This window comes from Nycticebus coucang, chromosome 14 (genome assembly GCF_027406575.1).
Source record: "Nycticebus coucang isolate mNycCou1 chromosome 14, mNycCou1.pri, whole genome shotgun sequence".
In the NCBI taxonomy this organism is placed as follows: Eukaryota; Metazoa; Chordata; class Mammalia; order Primates; family Lorisidae; genus Nycticebus; species Nycticebus coucang.
The window spans coordinates 22,249,413-22,277,272 of NC_069793.1; the positions used below are offsets into that span (position 1 = coordinate 22,249,413).

Consider the following 27,860-nt stretch of genomic DNA (forward strand, 5'->3'; position numbering starts at 1 on the left):
TTACCCTGGAGGGAGTGCAGTAGTGTCATTATACTTCACTGCAACCTCAAACTTCTGGGCTCAAGGGATCCTTCTACCTCAGCCTCCTGAGTGGCTGGACCTACAGGGGCAGGCCACCATACCTGGCTAATTTTTCTGGCTTTGGTAGAGATGGGGGTCTCTTTATTGGTCACGCTGGTGTTAAACTCCTGACCTTAAGCTATCCTCCTGCCTTGACCTCCCAATATGGTAGGATTACAGGCATGAGCCACCATGCCAAAGGTGGATTTCTATACTTTTTATTCCTTAGAAAATATTTAAGATGTAAATATACACTAAAGAGGTAACACCTTGGTTTAATTTTTGTTAATTGATTATCTTCTCCTTCATAGTAAAACCAATGTAAGTAAGTCTTAAAACATGATTTATTATTTTTCACAGTTGATTGGACTCAGGTGGTTCTTCTCTTTCTAGTGTTGGGTGGGGTCATTCAAAAGGCTGCATTCAGGTAGGAGTTTGGATGGGGCTGAAATGTCCCCAATGGCTCCACCACATGTCCGGTGCTTTAGCTGAAGTGGACGAAATGGCTGGAGGTGGCTGAGCCTCTCTTTCTTAGGTGGGGTAGTTACATAGGCTTCTTACAGGGTGGCTCAGGGTACTGAAAGAATAAAAGTAGAAGGGTAAGGCCCAAATGTGGGAAAGAAAGTACCACTTCTGCATTCTTTTGGTCAAAGAAAGTAACACGGCTAGCCCAGATTCAAGGGGGAATGATAACAGATTAATATTGATTGGACAAAAAGCACATTTGAGCAAGAATGGAAGGAATTATTGGCTATCCTACTAGTATAAATTCTTAAGAGCAATTTTGAATGGGGAGGTGGTAAGAGGATGGTACGAGGCTGTACATGTGTATCTTCCCAACTTACTATTTTTTTTTTGAGACAGAGTCTTACTGTGTTGCCCTTGGTAGAACCTCTTCCCAACTTCTATATGTGAAGTGAAGTGGCTTTTCAAAGGGGAGGCATAGGGTACCTAAATAATTTAATTTAGAAATGATTTGCCGAAAAGATCAGGTGGTCTGAAGCATGAGGACTACTATGGATGAGACCAGGGATTCTCAGTGATACCAGGGCTGCTCTGAGGATAGTACAACAGTTATCCTCAAAAGAATTTTCCTGATTGAGACTTCCCAATTTATCTGAATGGTTTCAGCTGTTTATACATTTGGGGAGAACAATTACTATAGAGTAATTGTATTGTGACTATTCAAAGGTCATAACTGTTTCCACCTCCAGCTTTTTCTCTGATTACAATATTCTGATTTTATGATTAAAGTCAAGTTCATTCTATATAAACCTCTCTTTGTGTATTTTTCTTAGCCATCACCTTAACAGTTTTTCCTAATAGGATATCATTCCCTCTTTTATTTGCCCCTTTGTTCCTTTCATACTTGTGCATTTCTTGAGGAATACAAACTGGAACTGTATGTAGTATTGTATTTTATCTAGGCTTTGTCTTAGATTTCTTTTTTTCTTGCAATTTTGGCCAGGGCTGGGTTTGAACCCACCACCTCTGGCATATGGGGCCAGCGCCCTACTCCTTTGAGCCACAGACACCGCCCAAGATCTTATTTCTAATAACACTTTATGATGGCCTGAGTATTACGGGATTTTTTTTTTTTTTTATGGTTTTGGGAATAAAGCTTCTAGGAATAAAGCTACAACTTCTTAGGTTTTTTTTTTTTATTGGTACCCTACATTTTGTTAGTTTAACCTTTAATTTCCATTACTCTTGTGAGAATGAAATCACACCTGCTGTTTTCTACCCACTCAGCTGAGGGAGCACGTAACTTGAGAGGAAAGGCTTTTCAGGATGAGTAAAATCAAGCCTGAAGGATGAATGAACCAGATAAATGGGCAGGATCAGGGAACAATGATTTTCAGAGGAAAAATACTCCAGTAACAGAAAGTGCATGGCTTTCTTGAGTTTCTGAAAGCAGTCCCCTATTGTAGTAGAGGAGGAATTTAGGAATCTGAGATCAAGATTGGGAACCTAAGAGCTCAGATAGCATAACCTGGCATATTCTTCAAAGCCAAGTGTCCTTCAGGTTTTGTTGCCTTGATCTCAAATGCTTTTCCTTGAGATCTTCACTATGCTGGCTCTATTTCATCATCTCAATCTCAGCTCAGATTAATTCCCCAGAGGTTTTTTCTGACCATTCTTTCTGTGCTCGCTCTCTTGCACATTAGTATGCTTCAGCAGTACATATTTTCAGGCTTTGCATAAATATGAACTCCATGAGTTAGCCTGTCTTCTTTAGCACTATATCCCCTAAGTTTAAAACAGTGCCTTAAACTATTGGGTGCCGAAAACTTAGTACTGCTGTTCTAGATGCTTGGATTACCAGTGAACAAGATGCAAAAACCCTTATGCTGTAGCATTTTAGCCATATTTTAGCAGGGAAGAGACAGAGTGAATGACATAGAAGATAAATGTTAGAGAACATACAGTGGGGTAAGTGAGATCTGGACTCTTGGGATAGAAAGGGACATTGCAATACTCAACAAGATAGGATTCGAAAGAGATGGAGTTAGATATAGGATTATAAGGAACGACTACGAGGAACAGCTAGTACAAAGGCCTGCCCTGCATGAAGCTGTCTGGCTGTGACTGAGTGGTAAGTGGAAGAAAAGCAGCGAGGTCAGAGACTGAAAACCATAGTAATGCTTTTGGGTTCTAGTTTGAAATGGAACCATTGAACAAACTTCAAGTAGAAGAGTGGATGTCTCTTTTCTGTTGTGTTTAGAATAGATTGTAGAGTGTTACATGTAATTTCAGGGAGGGGGATCAATTAGGAGGTGAGAAATAATGGATATACAAATTTAGCAGTCCTCAGCATACAGAGGCTATTTAAAGCCATAGGATTGGATGTGATCACCAACCAAGGAAATTTAGTTATCTTGTCCTGATCCACTTAAACCTTAGCTTTCAAACACTCCTTAGCCATCTTTGGTGCTTCAAGAAGACTTTTCTAAAGGCTGGTAGTTTAAACTACAGTAGAACCTCTGTACTACTGAGGTGGACCACCCAGGGGACTATAACAAACTGGTCAACATATGGAGGTGATTGACATAAGGAACTTGCATTGAGTACTGAATATATGTGGTGCATGTCTGGTCTATGAAAATTAGGTCAACTTGAGGTGGTCAATTACGGAGATTCTACTGCAATTAAGTTCCAACTTTTCATATTACTTAAGGATGGATTTATTTTATGATCAGGTAAGTATGTGATGTTCTGCTTTGATAGAAGAACCAAGTCCTTTTTTTCCAGCTCCTAAAAACACATCCAAATCAGAACTATAAAGGATGAAAATTAAAGACTATTTGCAAGATTATACTGAGACTGAACTCCTTGAAGGCAGAACACTGTCTTGTCCATCTTTGTAATTTCATGGCCTAAAATACTGCTTAGCACATGAGAAGCAATCAATGTCAGTTAATATCCAAGAATGTGAAGTTACTACAATTATGACACATCAAGACACAAAACAAAATTACAAAAGGAAATTTATTTCAAAAGCATAAGGAAACATTTACATTTAAACAAAGTGATAAACAGGTGTCTTGCAAGAAAGAAAGATAATGACATGAATGTTTTCATTCAAATTTTAGAAGCAAAATAACCTAAGTTGTTCCTATTGCCTTAGGAAAGGGAAGAGTGAGTTGATAAGGGGAGGAACACAACTTTATCAGAGAAAGTTATGTCTGCTTAGCTCTGACTTTACAAATATGCTTATAAAAAGAAAAAATGGAAAAATTATACTTAATGTTCAAATTTATATAGCTGTAGTCTCAATATAGTTTCTGTACTTGAAATGGCTTTAGGCCACTGATTGATCTTTGAGGTCAAGACTAGTTGGTCACAGTTTTCAAATGGCAATTCCATATTCCTATGTTTGTTCAGATTCCAAGGGAATTTAAGGTTCAGCCCATAGTCTTTTGGAATGTTTAGAGATTATTGCCACCACTCCATAGTCAAGTTGACCAACATTTTTTGCTCACTTGTATCCTTCTAGCCTTTTAAAAATATTTTCCTCATAAACATGAATTAACAAAGGGGTTTTTTGCTTTTCCCCAGTGTAGAGGTAATAGCAACAAAGACACCTGCACTGGAATCACAAACTATTCCTCAAAAAAATACATCGAACTACTAGAAATGTCATTCAGGCATCTGCTTTGAATAGCAAACTAAGGGACAATTAACTGTGGAACAAAAATATATGAAACATTCAAATGCAGAGCAAAGGGTCAATGCTACAAAAAATGCCCATGACATTCAACACTCCACAAACCCCCCATCTGTTGTTTTAACCTAAAGATTCTATTGGCTAACATACAATAATTTCATTAATAACCTGAGAAGTTAAAGTGGCAAAAGCAAACCGAGAGGAGCATCCCTTACTTATTGGTACCATGTTATCAAGTCACCTGTTCTGGACAGCCCTGGTTATTAAATCTCAAAATTCTAAATTATACTATCTCATCCTGTAGAAACCTATATGTACACTAGATTCAGTATTTTGGCTGTATTTCATCAATAGTGATCTCCAAATTTGTCTTGGAAAATTCAGCCTTCATTTTAGTTTTAAATATCAATAATCATGTAAGTGCAACCGACTCAAAATCCTTCACTATTGGAAATAAAAATGTAGATAACAAGTCAATAATGGATTCAGTCTCAAAAGGATAATCACCGTGTCAAAGATTACCCGTTCCTGGAATTTTGAAAAATGATTAATGTTATGTAGTCAAGTTTCACAGCATGCATACATACACACATCTGCTTATGTATGTATGTATATTATACATACACATTTCTATTCAAATAGTTATGATCCCATACTCAAAAGTTCGCATCACAATATATGGAAAAGAGTTATTAAGTAAGCAGTGCAAAAGCAATTTACTTTCTCCTAAAAATGTAATGTCACGCCTACATTTTAAGAAAGATGAAGTATTTTGCTTTTATGACACTAGGGAGGAATGCTACACCATTGCCTAGCAGCTTTATTAAAAAAGAATGAAAACAAAAGGTTAAGATTGACTATTACTCTTCTCCATATATTGGGCAAAAACTAAGAAATGGGAGAGGAAAATCAGTAACCTGTCAAAACTGATGATCTTTACCAGTTATCAGAATTAGACTGAATTTCATTACGTATTAAACTTGAACAGCTCTCAAAAAACAAATTATCAAGATGTTTAAAAGGAAAAGATTCACAATAGGAAGTCTGAATATTGCAAAAACAAGTCAACATTGTGGACAATGCACCCAAAAATATCGCTGTGGTTTATCCTGGACACACCATGGTCTGTTACAAAAGTAGATCATACATACAAAGGTATAAAGAACATTAACTTTTTAGCTGAAGGCAGCAGTCCATTTAAAGGGGCATCCCCGGCAATCCAATTAATGAATAGTAGTATTTAAGTATATTAAGCTCATGACAATGCTGAAGAATGTGATGTCTTATTCAGTAGAGTCTTCCCCGACTACGACTTCCTCGCGCGCCCCAACCTCGGCCACCTCTACTTCCCCTGAAGGCTCCTCTCTGCTCTACGAAAAAGCGAACAAGCATTTAGGTCTTGCTTATGATTTCAGAGTACAGCAGACATGAAAGAAATGTAGTTTGTAACTCTGAATGTAGCAGTAGGCCCTGTAAAAGCAGAGCTAGTCTGTCTATAAATCCGTTCTGTATGTAAAAGTAGAGCAAACATATAAGCTGAACCATCTGTGGCAAATACATTTATAGCAAGTGCTCAATTAAATGTATCCCATTAACAAAATTGTTTCAGGGTGACAGTTATAACAGCTACATTTATTCTTTATTTTTGGTGCCTATCACTACCAAAGATAATGAAATTATAAAAACTTCCATACTTAATAACAGAATTAACAAAAATTCCTTTGATTTTCATGCCATACATGAAAAATACCTTAAACTATCAGTGATCAATTTTGAAAACTTAGGCTAGACAGAAAAAGCCCCTTTTGAATCAACATGTAGGCAATTTCCTTTGTTTTGATCACAGCATTTCAAGTACCTGGACTCACATAAATGTCAATCTAAATGTTGACAGTTTTTTCACTGCTTCATAGGTTATGTGAGCTTCCCTGACTGCTGCCAAGAAAAGTGTTACCTGTAACTGTGTGTGTCTGTCTTGGTTACTGGTATAAATCTTTTGCTGAAAAACCAAGTTATTTGTGTCACACAGTACAAGGAGAGTCTTTAATTCATTAATCAGTCACTCTTCTAGCCCAGAGATATTCCTCAAAGGAGTTTTTCCAGTGAAGAAAACTGAAGTTATCAGCAAGGCTGGACTTTTCACCATATGTAAATGAGATCAAATCCTTTCACTGAACTTTCAAACTTCCTTATTGCAGCCATCTTGTTAGCAGCAATAGAAAGAGCTTGATTTTGATGTTTTTGATCACACATTCTTGGAGGTTTGAAAAATACCTTTAAAGTCAATTTTGCAATCTTTTTTTTTGTCATCATGGAATATTAGGATGACATTTGATGTCTTACCCCCTTTTTCCCAGAAGGAAAAGTAATTCAATTCTGAGACAGAAAACTAGGCTCTACCCCAGGTTAGCCAACATTTATCTGTATTACAGAAGGGGATCTCGTTCAAAGTCTTCTCTTAAACCATGACATACTTTGCTCCTAGTGACAGAAGACATGACTATGGGTACATTCAGGGAGTGTAGTAGCCTTGATGTGTACATTTTGACTATTCAGATTCAAACACATCTGTGTAGATGTCTGCCTACTTCCTACTGCACTCATTATTCACATCAACACACTTAAAAAATACCTTCATAGATATTATTAGTTATAAGCTCTTTCAATTCTTTTTCTATTTTATTATGAAGAGGGTTATCCTCAAATGTTTAGCTACATTTAATGAGTTTATCAAATACGCTGCATGAAGATACTGTTTGATGTAATTATCTTTTCTATTGTGGCTATTTTTGATTTTCAACTGATACTGCCATTTCTACTGCTTAGGGATTTATCAACTTCTTTTTGAAGAACTTCATTCTAAAGTACCATTGTTCATTTTTGTGTTCTTTTCAATGGTTTCAAGTTTCCATTAACCTTTTTTAAAAAAAGCATTGCTCCCATTTAAAAATATAATTTAAGAATTTTATACTCTTAAAAAGGTAAAATGTAAAAGATAAACAAGTCACAAATGTAGATGGTTAGTACTTCTATGTTACTGGGGAACTTTGTGTGCAGGACAGAAAACTAAACATGGACATTATGTTTATAAATACTTAAAAAATCCACCAGGAAGTTGAATTAATTTGTGACAGCTAATACCATAAACCAATACCATGTTTATAAACCAAAAACTGAGACATTGATTAGTAAAGCAATAAACTCAGATACTAGAACTGTTTTCAAATGAATGGGTAAAGTGAGAAAAACTTCTTAAATCTTATTCGAACTACCTTTAACCTAATCATATTAAACTCCCAAATGCAAAATACTAGCAGAAATTTGCTCCTACTTTCTAGTAAGAAGAGTCAGATTTTAGTTTGCTTTGCCCTGGTCTTACTTTGAAGTCTGGGAACAGCTGAAGTTGTGATGCCTGGAATTTTATCTTGAGTAAAACTTTGCTTATTTTTTCACATTGAGAATTTTTTTTTTTTTTAAATCACATAAAATCCCAAGTGTTATTTCTTTTCCATAGGCATTAAGTATCATGTGATTCTCACTGACAGGCAGGCAGTGAGTTGCACAGGATACAATCCTCATTGCAAACTAAGAATACTGACTTGCCCAAGTGAAAAGGAATACAATTCTCTGCTGTACTGCCACTATAGCTCTTGATTACCTTTTTTTTTGGAGACCAAGTCTCACTTTGTTGTCCTGGGTAGAGTACTGTGGTGTCAAAGCTCACAACAACCTCAAACTCTGAAGTTCAAGTGATCCTCCTGCCTCAGCCTCCTCAGTAGGTGGGACTACAGGTGCCTGCTGCAACACTTGGCTAGTTTTTCCTATTTTTAGTAGAGATGGGGTCTTGTTCTTACTCAGACTGGTCTCAAAGTCCTCAGCTCAGTCAATCAACCCACCTTGGCCTTTCAGAATGCCAGGATTACAGGTGTGAGCCACTACACCTGGCCTGATTGCATTCAATTTAAATAGCATTTTATCAGTCCAAGATAACAGATTTTAAGAAAGTTTCTGTTAGACACCACATTAAATCATACAAGTGACAGAAGACAATATGTGGAGCCACCAAATAACACAGAATCCTCTCCATTTACAAATGCATTCACAAAGATTCGAAGAGTTCTGTGTTATACTCATTTTTCATATAGGAGGCAAAGAGATGCGCATCTACATACGACGATTTAAGTGAAAGAGTACAGTGATCGTTCCTACACGAAAGCTGTCTCTGAAGAGTCTGATTGTAGTAGAAGGGTTTATTTCATAGTCTCAAATTTGCTTTCTATAATCTATTCAGACATTACAGAACTGGCTATTGTATGAAAAATTTACTTAATGTCACAATTACTAACACTGGAAACATAGTGCATATATGGTTCAGAATGTACTACTTTAAAAAATAAATATTGCGGAATTAATTCTGACTGGTAATTAAGACTAACCACAGCATGTTTGGTTGCTAGTATTATTAAACTTTGTCTTCCTAAGTAAGATAAGGAGCTGATATTTCTGTCCGTTCTTTTTAAAAAGGCTCCATGAAGAAAATAAATGAGAGATAAGCTTCACTTCTGATTCAACAGGCCTGGGAGAAAATGGACACTGTGAAGCTCTCACGGCTCTAATAGCTAAAGACAGTAGGAAGCACTGGTAAGCGGGCTGCACTTTGGGGAGAAGGAAACAGTGCAACAGAACACATCTTCTTCCATTTCTGTGACTTCTTTTGAACTAGTTAGAGAAGATGGGAAGACAACGAGCAGGCTGACAAGGTCCCAGAAAAATCATTGATACCAACATCTGCCAGAAACTATACCCATCCCTGAAAAAGGATGCAGAGAATGTCTTGCCTTGAAGCTAGAACTGGGAAAACAAGGAATACGTGGTTGATGGCAACTTCCTTTCTTTTATTTCTGTAGGTTCCTCTGATTGTAAGAGGCATATTTTTCAAGTGCTTATTGTTGCATTTTAATGGGATAATTTGTTTCCCCAAGAGCTCTAGTTTCTCAAGTTAACTTGGAAAAGTCATCTGACAGAGCTATGACAGTATGGTAATTAAAATCAAGTACAGTACAATTTCTGTTTAATCTCTCATATTGCTTGTACCCAAACGGAAACGCTCACCATAATTAAAGTTGCTCAAATTGCTGCTATATTTTCCACTGGGAGGGTTATAAATCTGCCTGGCATCCCTTTTTGGTCCTGCTGCAGATTTCTTGGGAGGTGAACCTGAAGTTGTATCTTCAGCGGCTCTCTTTTGCCTATAACAGCAGGAAGAACAATTAAAAAAATATTGTTATGCCAGAAACTATCAATGTATCAGTAATGGAAGAAATCCTAAAGAAGATAATCACACCAGACAAAGGAAATAAATGTTCAATGTTGACAAATTAATCACTGGTTTACTGGGCGATGATGGATATTGTCAGAGGGCATTTACAAGGCTTTAAAATAATCTGAAATATATAGCTTCACAGACATACATTTAAGTCACTAATTTTACAAAACTTGTCATAAGATTCTAATGATGCTACAAGAATGCGAACAAGTCTGAAAATTCTAGGGTTGCATTCCACCAGTTTATTTCACAAATACTGAAATTAGATTTTGTATTTTAAGTCATGCTTCCAATAGTCATAATTTAACATGTTATTAAGAATCACTTAACCAATATACCCTTTTCTACAGTAAATGGAGCAACTGAATTCTGATTTTTATAATATTCAAATCCCCTTCACAGATGTTTCTTACCCCATCTCAACCTTCTGTACAGGTTTCCAGGATAATGTTACTGTACTCTTATAAGAAGGAGGAATGTGGAAGAGATCCTGGGGAGACAAAATTAGACAAGACTTCTGATGTACCTGTTGGTGGCAGGGAGTGGTAGTGAGAGTAGGATACAGGGAGATACATCTTAAAGACTATATTTAGGAAAGAAGGCTTTAATTTATCCTTTTTGGTTTTGTGCTGGTGACTAAAGGAATGACACAAATTGCTGGAGAAAATTAAATAGTATCAATTCTGTTTACAAATAAATTATTACCACAATAACATAGTAGGCTATTAGTTGTTTGGGGACTTAAAAGTTAAGTGTGGATTTTTGACTCCACAGGAGGGTGGGACTCTGTGTTGTTGAAGCATCAACTGTAATTATTCCATAGGATTTTTACCAGATTGGCTTTGAGGCATACTAGTCCTAATTTTGTTACTGTCAGGCTTTGCACTCTAGGTGTTACAAAAATAATTTCTTTCTTCCACTTGGCCACATTATTGTTAAGTTCAGTAGCAACTGATGACTAATTCATGATACTTTTTTTATTCTCTCAAGTTATTAGTTTTTGTTTAGGTTAGCATATACTTGGGAAGGGTAAACACAACTGAAGGGTAATTATGGCTTAATAATAAATTACACCCTTACCAACAGCAAAGAAAGCTCTCAGTTCCTTATATACACAAGTTTACAGAAAGGACTCCACAAAAACATTTCACATGCTACAAAGCACACGTCCATTCTTAGATGAAGCAAAGTAGAGTTTTACTGGCTATTCAAAAGGACCAAAAAGTATTAAGAAACCCAGAACGTAGGTTACTGAAATTTTTGAGTTTAAATCTTCTGTTTCAATGCTTTGGAAGAGAGGAAATTTGCATGCCTCCGTTTGTCTGCAGTAACTTCTACAAACCTTTTAAATAAATAAAACTGTGTATGATTTTATGATAACTGCAGAAATGTCACCTAATGCTGTCAAAAATATAAAGCTTCCAAAGGCCAAATTTTGGAAATGAAATAGCATCTACCCTTAACTCATATTTTTACAGACCTACCTAAGAACACACGGAAAATCTCTTGCACTAACTTTTTAGCTAGCCGAGAGTGTTGTGTAACAAAGGCAAACTTACCTTGATTAAAACATTGATGTTATTTGTTATTTTTAATGCAACAACTTTAATCTTGTTCTGCAAAGGGAAAACAAAATTAAGTTAAAATGCCACAACTTCTATGACCTATGCTCCATTCTGTCACAGAACGAGAGTAATTATACTTCTCTTTTAGAATCAGATCTACAGTTAGCAAATTCCTTAGCTTAAAACTACAGAGAATACTTATTTCCTATTTCTTGACTCTAAACACCTCTAGAGATGGCAAAGAAAACAAATAACCGGTTAGAACATTAAAGTGTTATCTACAATTTACCTGAAAAATGAGCAAGGGACAGGTTATATGCCATATAGCAGCTGACTTAAAAGAAATCACTTTAAGTTACAGGAGGACATAATGAAAGTCTAATATTTCAGTAGAAATGGAATGAAGACTGATTAAAATCAGGTAACATCAGGGACAACTAAATTCCAACAGTAATCTATATACTTTGCTATACAATTGTCAGTTTATGAAATATGAGCCAGTGTTCTTACCTCTTCTGTTTTTAAGGCCTCGCCTGTTTTACCCTGGAGAGCCAAGCGAAGCTGTCTAATATAAACTTGCAAACCCCGTGCAAAATACTGCAGCCTAAATGAAGAAGTATTTGTGATTAGCAATTCATCCAATAATCTACTATAATAAAACAGTACAGTAATGGCTACACGAACAATAAAGAGTAATTTCCTATGTTGCCTATGCTTCATCAAAAGTTAGACCTCTGCCTTACCACATTGCTACTGTCCTTTGCTATGATTTCTCCACTGTCGCTCCTCTGTAACACTGTAAGATACTATTAATGACAGCAGTTACAGTTCAGAGCAGCAGTCCCCAACATTTTGGTACCAGGCCAGGGGTAGGGAGGGATGGGAATGGTTTCAGGATGATTCAAGCGCATTACACCTCCACCTCAGATCATCAGGCATAGTAGATTCTCATCAGTAGTGCACAAACTAGACCGCTCACATGCAGTTTACAGTAAGGTTCATGCTCCTCTGAGACTCTGATACCACCGTTTATCTGACATGACATGAAGTGCAGGCGGTCATGTGAAGAATGGGGAGCAGCTATAAATAGAGATGAAGCTTTTTTTTGCTCATCTACTAGCCTCCTACTGTGTGGCTCAGTTCCTAATAGCCCAGGGAATACTACTGGTCCACAGCCTGGCAGTTGGGGACCACAGATTTAGAGTACCTACCATGTGCCAGGAATTGCTAAAACTATTATATTCATTGCCTCATTAAATTCCTACAATTCTGTAAGGTAGATGCTATTATAATTTTAATTTAATAGCTGGGGAAAATTTGGCAAGTTAAGAGAGGTCAGGGAACCTGTCCAAGATCATAAAGCAAGTAGGAAGAGTCAGAGTTCAGTTTTTAAAAAGTTCACTTCCTTTACCTAACAAATGCAATCAGTGTAACCTGGCTTATTGTACCCTCAATGAATCCCCAACAATAAAAAAAAAAATAAATAAATAAAAAGTTCACTTCCCTGCACTGACTTTTATGCCATTTCTGTCACAGGTTTACATACATGCCTCTTTTCTGGACCCTCCATTTTGTTCCACTGGGGTAAGATAGGGTAGGAAGAATAATGCTCTTATAAAGCAAAAACAAAACTCAGGGAAGATTCAAGATAACCATCACCTTTATCAAGGATTGAACCACCTCAATCATATATCACCTGATTTTGAAATCTTTGAGCTTTTCTGCATTCAGTTTGGCTGTTAAAAAATCTGGAAGTTTTCGGCCCAACTGGTGAAAGCTGTACAACAAACATTCCACATAACTGAACTGCAGCTTGGGTTCTTCATTACCAGCATTCTCGCCATTTTCTGCTTCTTCTGGAGGGAGAGGCATATATTCCTAAGAGATGAAAATACAGAGATGTTTGCAATCTGCTCTAATTATACAAAGATAATCAAGCAATTGTCAGGCACGTTTTTAAGATATGGAGCATTTCAAAACTACCAAAAACCCAGACAATTTAAGTAAGATTTCATTTTTACCTACTGGCTCACTGCTCTAGCCTGCCAACGCTCAATATTAACCTATGTTACAGTTGGTACTACTAATAATGACAAAGTAGCTAACATTTATTAGTGTCTTATGAAGTTCTGAGAGCTTTGGTAACTTTCCTATGGTGACAAAGTAAGTGGAAGAATGAGGATTCAACCAGGTTTGACAAGTTGATAACACTTAACAACACTAGTTTTGACATGAAACAACTCTTAACGACTACACTATCCTAAACACAAAAATTTGTTCTGAATGTTGGTCCAAATTGTTTAAGTATTGACTACTACTACATTCAAAGTGCTGCTAATGGCACTGGATTATCAGTGCTATTCTACCTCAGTAGGTAGAATAAGTTTGCATGAGCACCAGACTCAATTCATCCCAGGGCTTTTAACTTTGTCAGTTATGCAACTGCTCATGTCAAATAAGATCACTCAGTGATGCTGATAATGATTTTTATCAGATGGCCTATTTTCTCCATAATTATGAACTTCAGTTTTTAGACTTTTAAACCTAATCAAAAGAGTTATATATAAAATTATTTTGATGCAGGAATAGAAAGATCTACTATATAAATCTTGTATTATACTTTCTGTGAAGCATCAACAAAAGAAATCCCAAGATTAAAACAGATTTACTGATTGATTGATTGAGACAGTCTCTATAACCCTGGGTAGAGCACTGGGGCATCATCAGAGCTCCCAGCAACGTCAAACTCCTAGGTCAAGTGATCCTCTTCCCTTAGACTCCCAGTAGCTGGACTATAGGGGCTCATCATAACACCCACTTAGTTTTTCTATTTTTAGTAGAGTTAGGGTCTTGCTTTTGTTCAGGCTAGAAAACAGATTTTTTTTTTTTTTAAAAGTAGACAATATGTGGCCTGACTGGCTAGCAACACTTGCTAGGATTTATTGTTTAACTGAAATTTCAAAAGCTAGACCTCATAATCTAGAAATTAATGTTAAATTAGACCTTCGAGATCTATACTGACTGTACCATAAAGAAGGAAAAAATTCTTACCAATAATTTATCAAATAGTTTCCTTAAATTTGTTTCTAGCTTCTCCATGTCACCACAAAACGAACTCATCTCTGCCAACAATTTCAATACCTAAAACAGACAATTCACTGTTATTACCATTAATTTTTGAAAGAGAAAAATCTACAAAATGAGAATAATTCTAGATAACTATTTAATGCTTTGCTTATTTTCAATTATACTTTCGTAGAATCATGTTTAAACTGGAAAAAAAACCCTTAGAGAGATGTAGCTCTGTATTTCACCGTTGAGGAAATTGAAGGTCAGAGATTATATAACATGGCAAAGTCGCAGTGTATGTGAGTGCCAGGATATGTCCTAAAACCCAGATCTCATGACTTGCAATGTATCTGTGATAAAAAGTAAGGAGAAGAATATATATGACACATTCTACAATAGATTATGGTGCTAATTACACTGTGAAGTGTAAAAATGCTAGCTATATTGGTCTGTACTATAAAGAGACATTTAGGAAGAACCCTGAACAGCAAAGAATTATTTACAATATTTAACGTGTGCCTCCTTTATTATTAAATTCAGTCTCTGGATGTCCACTCAAAACATTAGTAATTACCACTATCCTCAAGGTTTATCCTGCTTTACCCAATCTGAGTCTCATGACGCTAGCCTAGGACATTTGAAACAAACTACATTGCTGGTGCACAGTAAGACTCTTCTCCATCCCAAAGATCTGAGGGGAGTGGCATACGCATTTTCATATTTCAGTTCAATTCAACAATCATTATTAAGTACTCTTCAGGATCAAGCTGTACACTAGATTGTGGGAATACAGAGATGAATTGGATTAAATTCATTGGGGAGAAATATTTTAAGTATATGTATAAAGTGTTATAGATGCTGTGAAAAAAAGGATAGGGCCTATTGCAATTGAGATACAAAGGTGAGAGAGTAGTCAGTTTTATTGGAGAAGAAATATGGGATATTTTGTGGTAATCACAAATCTGGCTCTACTTGTTATGGGTAGAAATGGATGAATTAAACATCTTATTTCAAAATATTAAGACTTTTGCATCCACGTATTCATCCTTAAAAAAAAAAAGGCTACAAAGGTAGAGATTGACTATAATAAAAACTATAGGCAGTGCCTTCCCATTGCAACAAACTTTTTTAGAGCATTCCTATGCAATTAATCCTGGCTTAGGAGTTATTACCAGACTTTTATTCCCTCAGAAACCAGATCTAATAAGTTAGTGGTAAGCCACACTTTTGTTAAAATATGAGAATACCTTTTTAGTGCTAACGCAGAAATATCCTCTTACCTCCAATTGTATATCAAGACCCTCCACCGGAGTAGTCAAGGTACTGAGGTTAGGGAGAACCTGCTCACAGAAGTAAGTCACAAACCTTGTAGAATGGACATTTTTCTGTAAAAAATCCAAGAAATTGAGGGTTAAAAAGGAGAAATATTCCCTCAACTATTATGGCATTCAAAGAATGCTAACTGAGCACTGCAGCATCTAATACTGTGACTAAAATACATAATAGTACATACCTTGCACACCCCACAAAGAACCTAGATGATCTGTGAGATGTCAAAAAGTTCATAAAAAATGAAATTAAAAGATAAAAATTAAAAATACAAATATTTTTCTTTTTTTGAGACAAATATTTTTCAACATAACCTCTATCAAGTTTGGGATCATTCTCAAGTGATAATATTAGCTATAATATTAGTGAGGGTCCTGGGAAGTTAAGCAAGTCAATGTAAGTTCAATGTATTAGTTGTTTTACATTAACTGAAAACAAAATGGGTGCCCTTTAAAGATTTTTTTAAAATTAGCAAACAAAAAGAAGTCAGAAAGAGCCAAACCTGTAAGGTGGATGCCTAATGATTTCCCACTGATACTCTCACAAAATTGCTCGTTTGATGAGAGGAATGAGCAGAATTGTGGACAAGGTATCTCTAGTGGAGCTTTCCTGCGTGTTTTTCTGCTAAAACTCTACCTAACTTTCTCAAAACACTTTCATAATAAGCAGATGTTATCATTCTTTGACCTTCCAGAACGTCAATTAGCAAAACGCCTTGAGTATCCCCAAAAACTGTCGCTATGACCTTTGCTCTGGACTGGTTAGTCCTCTTTTGTTTTGAATGGGTCACTTCCACTTCTGGGTAGCCATTGCTTTGAGTATGGTTTCATACTCAAAGTATGAAAGTCTTCAAGATTTTATTGGTAAAGGTCTTCAATCTTGAAGGTCTTCAAGATTTTATTGGTAAAGCCATATTTCATATCCCACTACAATTCTTTGAAGAAATGCTCCAGGATCTTCATCCCTGCAGCTGATCTGGGTGCAGTGGTTTTGACATCCCCCAAGTGGAAAGTTTACTTAACTTTCTCGGTCAGCACGTTAAGCTGAACCAACTGAGATGGCTATGGGGTTGGCTTTTAATTCTGTTAATTAGTGGTCCTCTTCAATTAGGGCAAGATCAAGATTCTTTTCCTTGAAAATTGTGGATGGTTTGCTGCTATGGACTTCATTTTCAAAGTTTTCTTGTTCCTTCTCTTTTTTTTGTAGAGACAGAGTCTTACTTTACCACCCTCGGTAGAGTGCCATGATGTCACAGGACTCACAGCAACCTCTAGCTCTTGGATTTTCGCGATTCTCCTGCCTCAGCCTCCCGAGCAGCTGGGACTACAGGTGCCCACCACAACGCCTGGCTATTTTTTGGTTGCAGTTCAGCTGGGGCTGGGTTTGAACCCGCCACCCTCGGTATATGGGGCCAGTGCCCTACTCACTGAGCCACAGGCGCCACCCGTCTTGTTACTTCTTAAGATATCCATTTGTATACTGTTGATTTCTTTGGGACACTATCCCTGCTTTCCATAAAGTATCAATGATTCATCATTCTTCCTCCCAAGCTTTACCGCAAATTTGATGTTTGTTTTTTCTTCAATTTTAGCAAAATTCAAACCACTCTGATAGGGGCTCTTTTCAAATTAATGTCTTATTCTTTTTAGTGCCTGAAACTAGCTTCTATTCAGACATGTTGTAACAAGTTTTTTTTTTTTTTTAAATTTTTTTGTAGAGACAGAGTCTCACTGTACCGCCCTCAGGTAGAGTGCCATGACATCACCCGGCTCACAGCAACCTCCAACTCTTGGGCTTCCGTGATTCTCCTGCCTCAGCCTCCCAAGCAGCTGGGACTACAGGCACCTGCCACAACGCCCGGCTATTTTTTTGTTGCAGTTTGGCCGGGGCTGGGTTTGAACCCACCACCCTTGGTATATGGAGCCAGCGCCCTACTCACTGAGCCATAGGCGCTGCCCGTAACAAGTTTTTATGAGTTTATTTTGGTGCAAAAAAATTTTGAAATCCATGCATTTTCCATGAATTTTTTCTTTTTCCTCTACTGTTTATGAAATTCCAAGAACTTTTTGAAGACTCCCTCAAACATATTGTTGCAAAGTCAAGTGGAACCCTGGAACATTTCCTATCTGAATTCTTCCTTGATTCTCACATGAAATTTCAGGGGACATTTTAATAATGGATTTCAGACTATACATTTCTCAAAAAGGATAGTTCCTTTAAATTGTATTTTTCAAACTAAGTTATACAAATCCCAGGAGATTCATGGCCAGGGCAAACATAAAGCCTGAGACAGAATGTAAAATTCTGATGACTTTTTCTATATATATATATATATATTTTTTTTTTTTTTGAGACTAGATCTTTGCATAATCTGGTCTTTAACTCCTGGGCTCAAGTGACCTTCTCGCCTTAGTCTCCCAAGTTGCTGGGATACACAATACAACACTCGGCATCTCCTAACTTTTAAAAATCCAAAACTTCTTGAGCATGACATGATGCTCAGTGGCATGCTCAAAGGAAATGCTCACTGAAGTGTTTTAGATTTCAGACTCTTGGATTAGGGATGCTCAACCTGGCACAATGCAAATTCTAAAAGCCGAAATCCAAAACATCTAGTCCCAAGTATTTCAGACTAAGGGACATTCACTTTACTAAGAATACTTTTATGGAAAGGTTTAAAGAGAATGTTAAAGTGCTTATCTACAGAAATATAAATAGCTAATGAATAATAAAAATACCAACTATGTAAAACAAAGAGCTTACAGAGAAGAGGGGTACTGCCTGCCGAGTACACTGTAAGAGCCGGTCCACACAGTCTGGATCTGAGGGATTGAAGGTCTGTTCTAGATCGGCCTGTTCTGCTACCAATTCCACAAGTTGCTGTCTTCCACTTACTGTCTGTAAGCTTTTTAAACCAGACAGTATCTTCATGAATAGAACAAATTCTTCACCAGTCACATCTTCTAGGACCTATGAAAGAGGTAAGTCAGGCTAACAGTTATCTTTAGCATTTGAATGGAAAACAACAGCAAATTTTCTTCAGTTACTAAAGTCAGTGTGATATTAATGCTTCTGAAATACTGATGAAAAGACAACTTGTAGCTTCACACAACTAAGCTTCAGTGTAAACCACGTATTCTCCAAGGGGACAAAAACTGGGTTCTTAGAAAATTATACTTTTTTATGTATAAAGCACATATAATCATACAAACAGGTATATAGTGTATTGGTGGCATTAAACTTACATGAGATTCATCTCTTGGTTCTCAATTCTGTTCCACACATCTACCTCTATTTCTGTGCCAGTACCATGCTGTTTTGATCACTGTAGATTTATAGTTTGAAGTCTGGTAGCGTGATTCCTCCTGATTTGTTTGTATTTCTGAGTAAGGTCTTGGCTATTTGAGGTTTTTTTCTGGTTCCATATAAAATTAAGTACTATTTTTTTCCAGATCTTTAAAGTATGACAGTGGTGCTTTGATAGGGATTATATTAAATTTGTATATTGCTTTGGGTAATATGGACATTTTAACAATGTTGCTCTTCCCAGCCATGAGCATGGTATGTTTTTCCATTTGTTAACATCTTCAGCTTTTTCTTTTATCAGAGTTTCAAAAAATGGTGGGATCACACTTACGGTGCATATTACAAGGGTACATGTTGAATCTGTTAAGTATAGAGTATGGAGGGAGGGTAATCAGTGGGACCATACCTATGGGTCATATTGCAAGGGTACATGTCAAATCTATTAAGTATAGAGTATGAATGTCTTACCACAATAATTAAGTAAATGAGGTGATGGATATATCAACCAGTATGATGTAAGCATTCCAAACTGTATATGAAATCAGCACACTGTATCCCATAAATGCATTAATGTATACATAATCTACCTCTTTATGATTTAATTTAAAAAAAATTACATGAGAGGGGCAAGACACGATTGCAAGAGGGGCTTTACCTAAAAAATGCAATCAGTGTAACCTGGCTTATTGTACCCTCAATGAATCCCCAACAATAAAAAATAAATAAATAAAAAAAGAAAAAAATGTCTGAAAAAGCTCTTCAGATTGATTAAAAAAAGGGTGGAGAAATCTATCAAACTACTGAACCAAATAGTTTCCTATCTTTAAAAGCACCTTTACTTACATTAATATGGTCATTGTATACAAAATAGGATGCTCTGCAAGTCTTAAGTCTTCCTTATTAGTGGGTCTAAACCTTTCTATTCGCTGAACAAAGGGGGCTCACAACCATGACATGCTCTACCCAATTACTAGCTGGGGCATATGTAAAATATTCTGATATTCCCAGCTGAAGAGCTGCTCCTTTCTCTGTCACTGAAGAAATCTTGACAAGAAGCAAGTGAATGGTACTATTACAGAGAAAACATTAAATCATCCGACCATTATAATAAAAGTAAATAAATTATTTCTAAACTTTGACACTTTGAAATGAGTGAAAAGTTAATTATAACACATCTTGCCAATCAATCTGTAACCATGCTTTATGCTAGAAGCACAGACAAATAAGCATGGGGTAAGATGAAAAAAACACACCATTTCAATATGATAAGGCATTTCATTTTGAAATAATCCAGAATACGATGAGAGAATACCCTAAGATGTGAGAAAATAATAGGAATTAGGGAAAGTTTCCTGCAAGAGGCAATTTGCACAGAATCCTGAAGAATGGCCACATTTTCAAGGTAATACCACAAAGGACTGGACTGTCATTATATCTCTTTAAATTAATGCACTGATGCATCATTACAAATGATCAAAGTGCTAAATATTAAGAAAAACTTCATGTTCTATGGTGGTTCTGATGGGACAAACCATTTCATACAGAGCCATACAATGCATGGATGAATACTGCCAATTTTAAATAAGTTCTTTCGCTTTAGAGAAATTTCTAACAAACGATGACTGAAGCATACCTTTTTGGATTCAGTTAGGATAAGCTCCTCCACTTCCTTCGTTAAGACTTCATCTGGTAAAGTCTTAAGTTTTGTAGAAAGGAATTTAATTGCTCTTTCTCTAACAATGTCTTCTCCTTGAAGTATTTGGCTGAACAACCCACCTAAAGTCCCTGTAAAACAAAACAGTTGTCTGTGGCAAGTCAATTCTATAGTGTAGTGAAGTTTTTCAATTTAACTAAATTCGTAGTATTTCTTCTCAAATTAGTAAACATCCTAAATACCATCAATATTGGTCAAAGTTAGTTGGAAATTTCTACAGCACCAACCAAAGAATGATCACATGCCAACTTGAGGATGATGTTCTTTTATAAAAAATGACTATTTGAATAAAACCTATGTTTTTCTTTAAAGTGGCCAAAGGAATTTTTCCAATAGATTTCTAGTGGAAAATTATTTTTGCTGGTTTTTTTAGTCATAATTGTCTTGAGCTGAGAATTTTTTTGGAATACCAAGAATTTTTATGAAACAGATCTTTGAATGAACCTCACACTTTATCTTTAATTGGTAACATCAAACTCCCTGATTTCTTCAAGACACCAAACATAATTCAAAATAAGAACTGGCCTTACCTTTTGCATCCATCTTAAATATACTTAACAGAGCATTGTTTACTAAGTTAAATTCTGCAGAGTCATCTGGATAGAGAAAAAGCAACACAATGAATGTAAAATATATTAAAACAATCATCTGCTTCAATTTCAAACTTAAGATTCAACATAGTTTCTCAAAGATTACATTGACAAGAGACTTATAACTAGGTCATTTCCTCAAGTACCAAAAAGATACACCTTTCCTATAAGGACAGACAACCCCATCTGGCATGCCTGAAACACTTTTATGTTAAGATAGTACAATTATGAAACTACAGGAAATTGGGGAAAATTTATAATACATCATAATTCCCAAAATGAATTAATCACTACATCTTTATAAACAGAATTAAAAACAAAAGAATACTAGAATTATTACATAATCAGAAGTTACTAAGCTTTAAGCTACTGAATGGAAAAAAGTTTAATTACTATCAGAGGTAGGAACTTTAGCATCCCCCCCAAAGCTAAAAAAAGTCATATTTATATATGAAATATATAAAAAATATGTAAAATTTGAGCATCTCATTCTGTTGTCCCAGGCTAAAGTGCCAGGGCGTCCGTCAGCCTCAGCTTCTCAGTGTGCTAGGATTGCAGGCCTACAATAAATTCAGCCACTGTGCCCTGCCTGAATTTATTGTATTTAGATAAAAAGATATTAATAAAATCCCTTACCTGTCTGTAAAAGTTGGGTTAGTATATCTGCCACTCGGGGAAGATTTTCTCCAGTAGCAAATTGAGGCAGCTCTTTAATTGCTTGACGTCGAATCTGGGCATGATGTCGTAAAAGAATTAACCAAATACTATCATCTCAGCTTTTAAACAAACAACAAACTTGGCTTTACAAAAAACAAAAACTACAGAGAAACCATAACTAGGAACATATGAGTCACAGATATAAAACATGAGATTTCTAGCAACTTTTAAAATAATCTGCTCCAATTTAATATTCAAGTTTCACAGAATAAAATGTGGTTGAGAAGGATGGTAAAAATATTATCTGAACAGAGCAGATAGATTTCAGATTATAAACTGCTTATATACTAATTATATATAACTATTGGGTTTTTACTACCTTTGAACATATAATACAGTATTCCTTAAATATAGCTACTGTGGTAATGTGATACCTAGTAAAACTGTTTACTTTATAATAGTCAGAATTGAGTACTTATTATAACATTTATGGCTATCTTCTATCAACTTAATTCCGAATACTGACCATATTAGGATTTACATAAAAAATGCATAAGGTTTACATCCAACAAATCCTGCATGAAACGTTGGTGATTCACTGATTTCATTTGAAAAGCCAGGACCTAATAGTTAAAAATTCTTAGGAACCTGTATCAGCCAACAGAAATGCTAACAGTTAATTCTGTTCCAAGGAAAACTATGTCTTCTTAAGCTAGTAATACCATACATAATTATTACACAGACCAATTATTTTTCTGCCATGCAAAACATAATAGGGCGTTGAAACAATATTTTAGGTGTGACATAAAGATATTTCATGCTTTAAATATCTAACTGAGCACAAATTGAAAACTACAGTCTAATTTCATATGCACAATGAATTACGATCTATGAAAAAGATGTGAGCCACTTGTTTTTAACAGTGTATAATGGAAAAGCAGGACAAGTATTTTAAGATTCTATGCATTTTTCACAATTGAAAGGTGGTAAAAAGAGCCAATACATTTTCTCAAATGTAGACTGAAGCCTGGATATAGTGCTGTGCCAGATCTTATTGTGGTATTTTACTGTACACTGATATGATTGCTACTTCAATTATAAAAGCCACATACAAAGTCATCTGAAAGATTGCTGTAAGTATCATTCACAAACTTACTGATACATCTTCATCCTCACACAGGTCTAACTGTGCATTGATAGCTGAATCAGCTAATTCTGGAAAATGCTTAAAGAATTTTGGAATAAACTGAGCCGCTAATCGTTTTTCTTTAGTACCACCTTTCACACCATCCAATATCACTTGATAGGCATCTTTATGCTGCAAGAGAATAAAGCAGAAAAGACAAATCAGGGAGCTGGTAAAAATGATTATTTTATTTTTGCATTATATAAATGGTAATTGGAGTCTGTTCATAATAGATGTTAAACTATTTGATGAAACTGGAGCTTCCCAGTGGTAGAAATTATTTCTAGTGTGAATACGTAGAAATGTCTTAACTTCCCAAGGGGCTTGCTGTCTTGGAACCTATATTTAAGACTTAAGTTTTACCTTTGACATTCAAGATCTGGCAAGGTTCTTGCACCCCCTTTTGTTAACTAAGAACTCAGAACATGAGTTTGAAAGACTCCAATTAGATCAGTGATCATAGTGATTTAGTGACTATAGTTGTTATTACAATAAAATATTTCAACTAGGACACAACACTGATTATTTTTCAATTTCCAACACAATTGTACATTTCAGTTAGATACATAAATTTGTGATCCGGACAAGAAATTTTAATTTTAAACACTTAAGTGTATTTTTAAAATGGGGTATTTTAGTGTGTGTTTAATATCTAATACGAAAGCAGAACGCTAAAGAAACCCTTAAGATATTTTTAAGTAAAAAGACAGATACAATTTGTTCCACATTCATCAGACATAATCTAAAAGAAAAAATTTGGGGTATTGACTGCCTAAACACAACCAATAGGTATCACACAGCCAGCGATGCAGCAGGTAAAGCCATGTTTGCATCCAGAATGCAACTTTGAAGAAATAAAGCATTAGAAAAGAATGTAGTTTCAAACACATTTCTCAAGTATGATACAAAAAGACATAATTGGCTAAGCTATGTTACCACTCTCTTCCTCAGACTCAATTCCTAAGTCTAGTTTGCATCTGACACTAAAGTAAATTAATACTTCTACATATCTGGAGGGTTTATGAACTTTGTTGATCTGTGGTTTTAGTTTAATCATAAAAAAACTTAGATCATTCTAACTGTTATAGGCCATAAACAGTTGTCTGGTATTCTCTTTTTTAAACTTTTAAAAGACTTTTGACTAAATAATATTTACCTTTTAAAGAAAATTCATAAAAATCTGAAGTAGAATTTAAAATATTGGTGGGCCACAGCTTGTTCTAATATATCTAGTGGGCAACCAGAGCTCTGTAGAAAAAGAGATTAGACAGGTGAAAGAGCAGATAGCAGAGGAGGGAGATCTGAACAAGTAGCAGACACAGAATGGGGAAAAGCAGGATGCTTAAGTAAACAGAACACAGACGTTTACAAGATAAAAGGATGCGAAGGGGGTATTGAATAGTGTCCCACTTAAAATGTATCACCTGCAGTTTGTTTATTAGAAAAACACATGCTTGTGTGTGTATATGTGTTTATAAAGTAAAAGCTCCCTTCATCATTCATCAGAGATAATCCTTGTAAATGTTTTTAATGTACATGTTCTTTCTTTGAATATAAGAAGTATTTCTTCAACTGTAAGAAAGAAGTATCTACTAAAGGCTGAAGTGCCAGATACAATGCAAGGAGGAAAAAAAGATTTTTTAACTTCAAGACTTTATAATTTAATAAGGGAATAAGAAAAGTCCTCACATGTAATAAAATACAAATCTGGAGTGCTAATAATAAACACAAACATAGTGTCAAGAAGGTTCGAAAAGAGAAGGATCTGATCTGCCTTAGGGGAATAAGCTGATAAAACCTCAGAGAACTTGTTTATCTTATATATTTAGAGGGCACTACTCAGAAGAGTATTGACCATAGTATGGAGGGGATGGCCTCCTGTGACAGCAATCTGAGCAACTGTAGTACTCACCTCTCAGGGAAAGGTTCAGGGAAAAATCAAAATAAAGAGTAAGACACACGAATCCTATGTATTCAATTTTGATATGAGGACAATTAATGACCATTAAGGACACAGTGGGGGTGAGGGAAGCAGTGAGCAGAGAGAGAAAGAAGGAGGGAGGGGTGGGGAAAGGAAGAGCAGAGAGGGAGGGGGGTGGGGTCTTGGTGTGTGCCACACCTTTTGGGGGCAAGACACGATTGCAAGAGAGGCTTTGCCTAACAAATGCAATCAGTGTAACTTGGTTTCTTGTACCCTCAATGAACCCCTAACAACAACAACAACAAAAAAAAGAGTGAGACAAAGTTCAAACTCAAATATGGTCTCAGAAGCTGTTCAGATGGTAGTTGCCAGGAAACTTATGTCTTAAAGATCGATCTAGTAAGTTAACAAGAAAATCAGGTATCTCTTTTTTCTTTTTTGAGACAGAGTCTCACTTTGTCACCTTAGGTAGATTGCTGTGGTGTCATAGCTCATAGCAACCTCAAACTCTTGCCTCAGCCTCCCAGGTAGTGGGGACTACAGATGCCCTCCAGGTCTCACTGTGGCTCAGGCTGGTCTCCAACCCGTGAGCTCAGGCAATCCATCTGCCTCGGCCTACCAAGTGCTGAGATTACAGGCATGCGCCACCACGCCCAGCAAAAATCAGGTATCTTTTTGTCTTAAGCAGATGCTTGGCAGCTGTCATTACAGAAGGCACTGATCACACTCATCATCTATAGGGAAATGTGCTAAATTCCAGTGCCTAGTACATTGCTGGTGCTCAAAAAAACGTACTGAATAAATCATGGGCCCTCATTAATGTCTAGATGATAAGGGTCCCTCTTTCATTTTTCACAAGCTTTTATCCCTTAAACTCCCTTCCTAAATTAATAGCAGATTTTTGCCCCAAGAAAGACATTTTTGACCTCTTTTGGGACAACTCTCAATTTAATCTGGTTTATAAAGGTGACATAATAGGGAAATGCGAGCAACTCTCAATTAATAGTACCACATATAAATTCCACCTCGGTTTCCATTGGTCCTAACATATTCTAAGTGGATTTCAACTTTTTTCCTACTCCACCAAAAAATAAGAGTAGAGGAACAGGACAGCAGGGTGTTTATGGTTTCAAAGAGTCCCTAAAAGATTCTTGATAAATCTCTTTGGGAGAGCATCCTCTACAGCCTGATAGAGAACTGCTTTCTAGTTTCCACCTCATCCTCTCTGCTGATGACCAATAAAGTCCAATGTTAAGTGAGACAATGTGCTACAATCTTCCCCAACTCTGTCATAGGCAAATTACACAATAGAGAATGTCTTACACTACTAGACCTTTCTGGGAAGGATACAAACAATGATTGACCGCTGAATTTCCTAACTTATTTTAGTGGACAGAAAATTCCTCTTTACAATGGATCTAAGACCGATGATTCACATCTACAGCAGTCTGTCAGTGTACAAGGTGACCATAAAGTTCCTGTGCAATTTAAAATACTGTGCAATTTAAAATTGCACACGACTTTATGGCCACCCTGTATATTTTCTATTGATATCAGTGAAATTCCTCACCAAAATGCAAATAAGTAGAGAAGGAAAACTATTTGATCCTTGAAACTGGTATGTTCACAATTCTAGATTAAATTACAAAAGGCCCCCAACATAAATAATTTTTTGTTCAGCTCAGATTCTATGTGAATTACACATGTTCAGAAAAAAGGATGGGAAAGGTACTGCCATAGATCTGCAAATGTTATTAGACTCTAGGATCTTCCACATTCTATTCCAAGGAATGCATAAGCAGAAGAATCACATAAAGTTCTAAGAACTGAGAAGACATGACATGGGATTTCTAAAACAATGATCAAGATTACCTCCAGGAAAGTCTGGTTCTTTTCCCAAGAAAACACACACTGAACTCCACTCCTCAACTCCTTAAGTTCAGTGGTATTCACACAAGAAATCAATGGCTCATACCGACAATTCAATACTGAAAAACTGTGTCTGGGGCAAACTTAGAAAAAGAGCTCTTTCAAAGAAAACTAGACTCCCACCTTCCCACTCCTTGTGCTAACTACCCTCTCCTATTCACAGCTTCCCTCCACCTCGCAATTTATCTTTCTTATTACTAAGACTCTCTGATTAAATGTACGTTCCAGGAAACCACGGACTTTCCATCTGTACCTCCAGTGCTTGGCACAGCCCCTGGCGTGCGGTGGACGCTCAAAAAGCATACTGAATAAATGGAACAGAGCCTTCATCACTAACGTCTGGACGAAAGAGCCTCTCTTCTGTTTCTTACAAACTTGTCTCCTAAACGCTTTTCGTAAATTAGTAGCAGATTTTTTCCTCCAAAAAAGCATTTTTTAACCTCTTGAGAAAAACTCTCAATCTAATCTTTAAAGGACTGGCCTCCCCCGAAAAAGGAGAAAAAGTTAAGAGCAATCCATAGAGTAAAGCCCACCAAAGAATCAGCGCGAGCGTGAAGGAGCTGAATTTGGAAGCGCCACAATGAGAAAAGGCTGGGAAGCCTCGGACCCGGGGGACTGCGGTCTCCCTGGTGAAGCCACAGCTTACGCTCCCACAGAAAGACCCAGCGCGAAGAAACCGCCAGAAGAAACTGGGAGCCCGCGGGAGGGCGAAGCAGCAGCCCCTGCCCAGCCCGGGAGTTCCGCCCGCAGCGCGCTTGGAGAGACCGTGGAGGTCCGGGCCCTGCAGGCCGCTCGGGTGCTCACCTGGCTCACTTGCTCCGTGGCATCGGCTAGGATGCCATAATTGCGATAGAGCTCCTCCACCGTCGGCATTGTGAGCGACAAGTCCGAGGCCAGCTCACGCTGTTGTCGTCGTTGCCGGCGCCACCACCACCTCGGAACTTCTCCAAGTCCGCGACCCACACTATTACGCCTCCAGCTGCCGCCAGTGGCGCCTCCAGTCACCGCGCACAGAACGGGACTCCGCCCCCAACGTCTAC

At 36.7% G+C, this 27,860-nt stretch overlaps 1 protein-coding gene across 3 annotated transcripts; it reads right to left on the reverse strand.

The window, feature by feature from the left end:
• Nucleotides 1-269: 269 nt before the first annotated feature.
• Nucleotides 270-27,860, reverse strand: API5 (apoptosis inhibitor 5). 3 transcript variants are annotated; one of them, XM_053561975.1, is made up of 14 exons: nt 27,625-27,833; nt 22,941-23,102; nt 21,764-21,857; nt 21,068-21,133; nt 20,457-20,608; nt 18,281-18,487; nt 15,469-15,573; nt 14,171-14,260; nt 12,816-12,997; nt 11,630-11,723; nt 11,114-11,170; nt 9,968-10,044; nt 9,341-9,477; nt 270-637 (listed from the first exon to the last, which is right to left on the reverse strand). In XM_053561975.1, the coding sequence occupies exons 1-14, from the start codon at nt 27,691-27,693 to the stop codon at nt 630-632; spliced, it is 1,500 nt and encodes a 499-aa protein (XP_053417950.1). In that variant the 5' UTR covers nt 27,694-27,833; the 3' UTR covers nt 270-629. The 3 variants fall into 3 exon arrangements, with proteins under 3 accessions (XP_053417950.1, XP_053417948.1, XP_053417949.1); XM_053561973.1 differs by lacking the exon at nt 270-637 and adding an exon at nt 3,532-5,598 and having other exon boundaries at nt 27,625-27,860; XM_053561974.1 differs by lacking the exon at nt 270-637 and adding an exon at nt 3,532-5,593.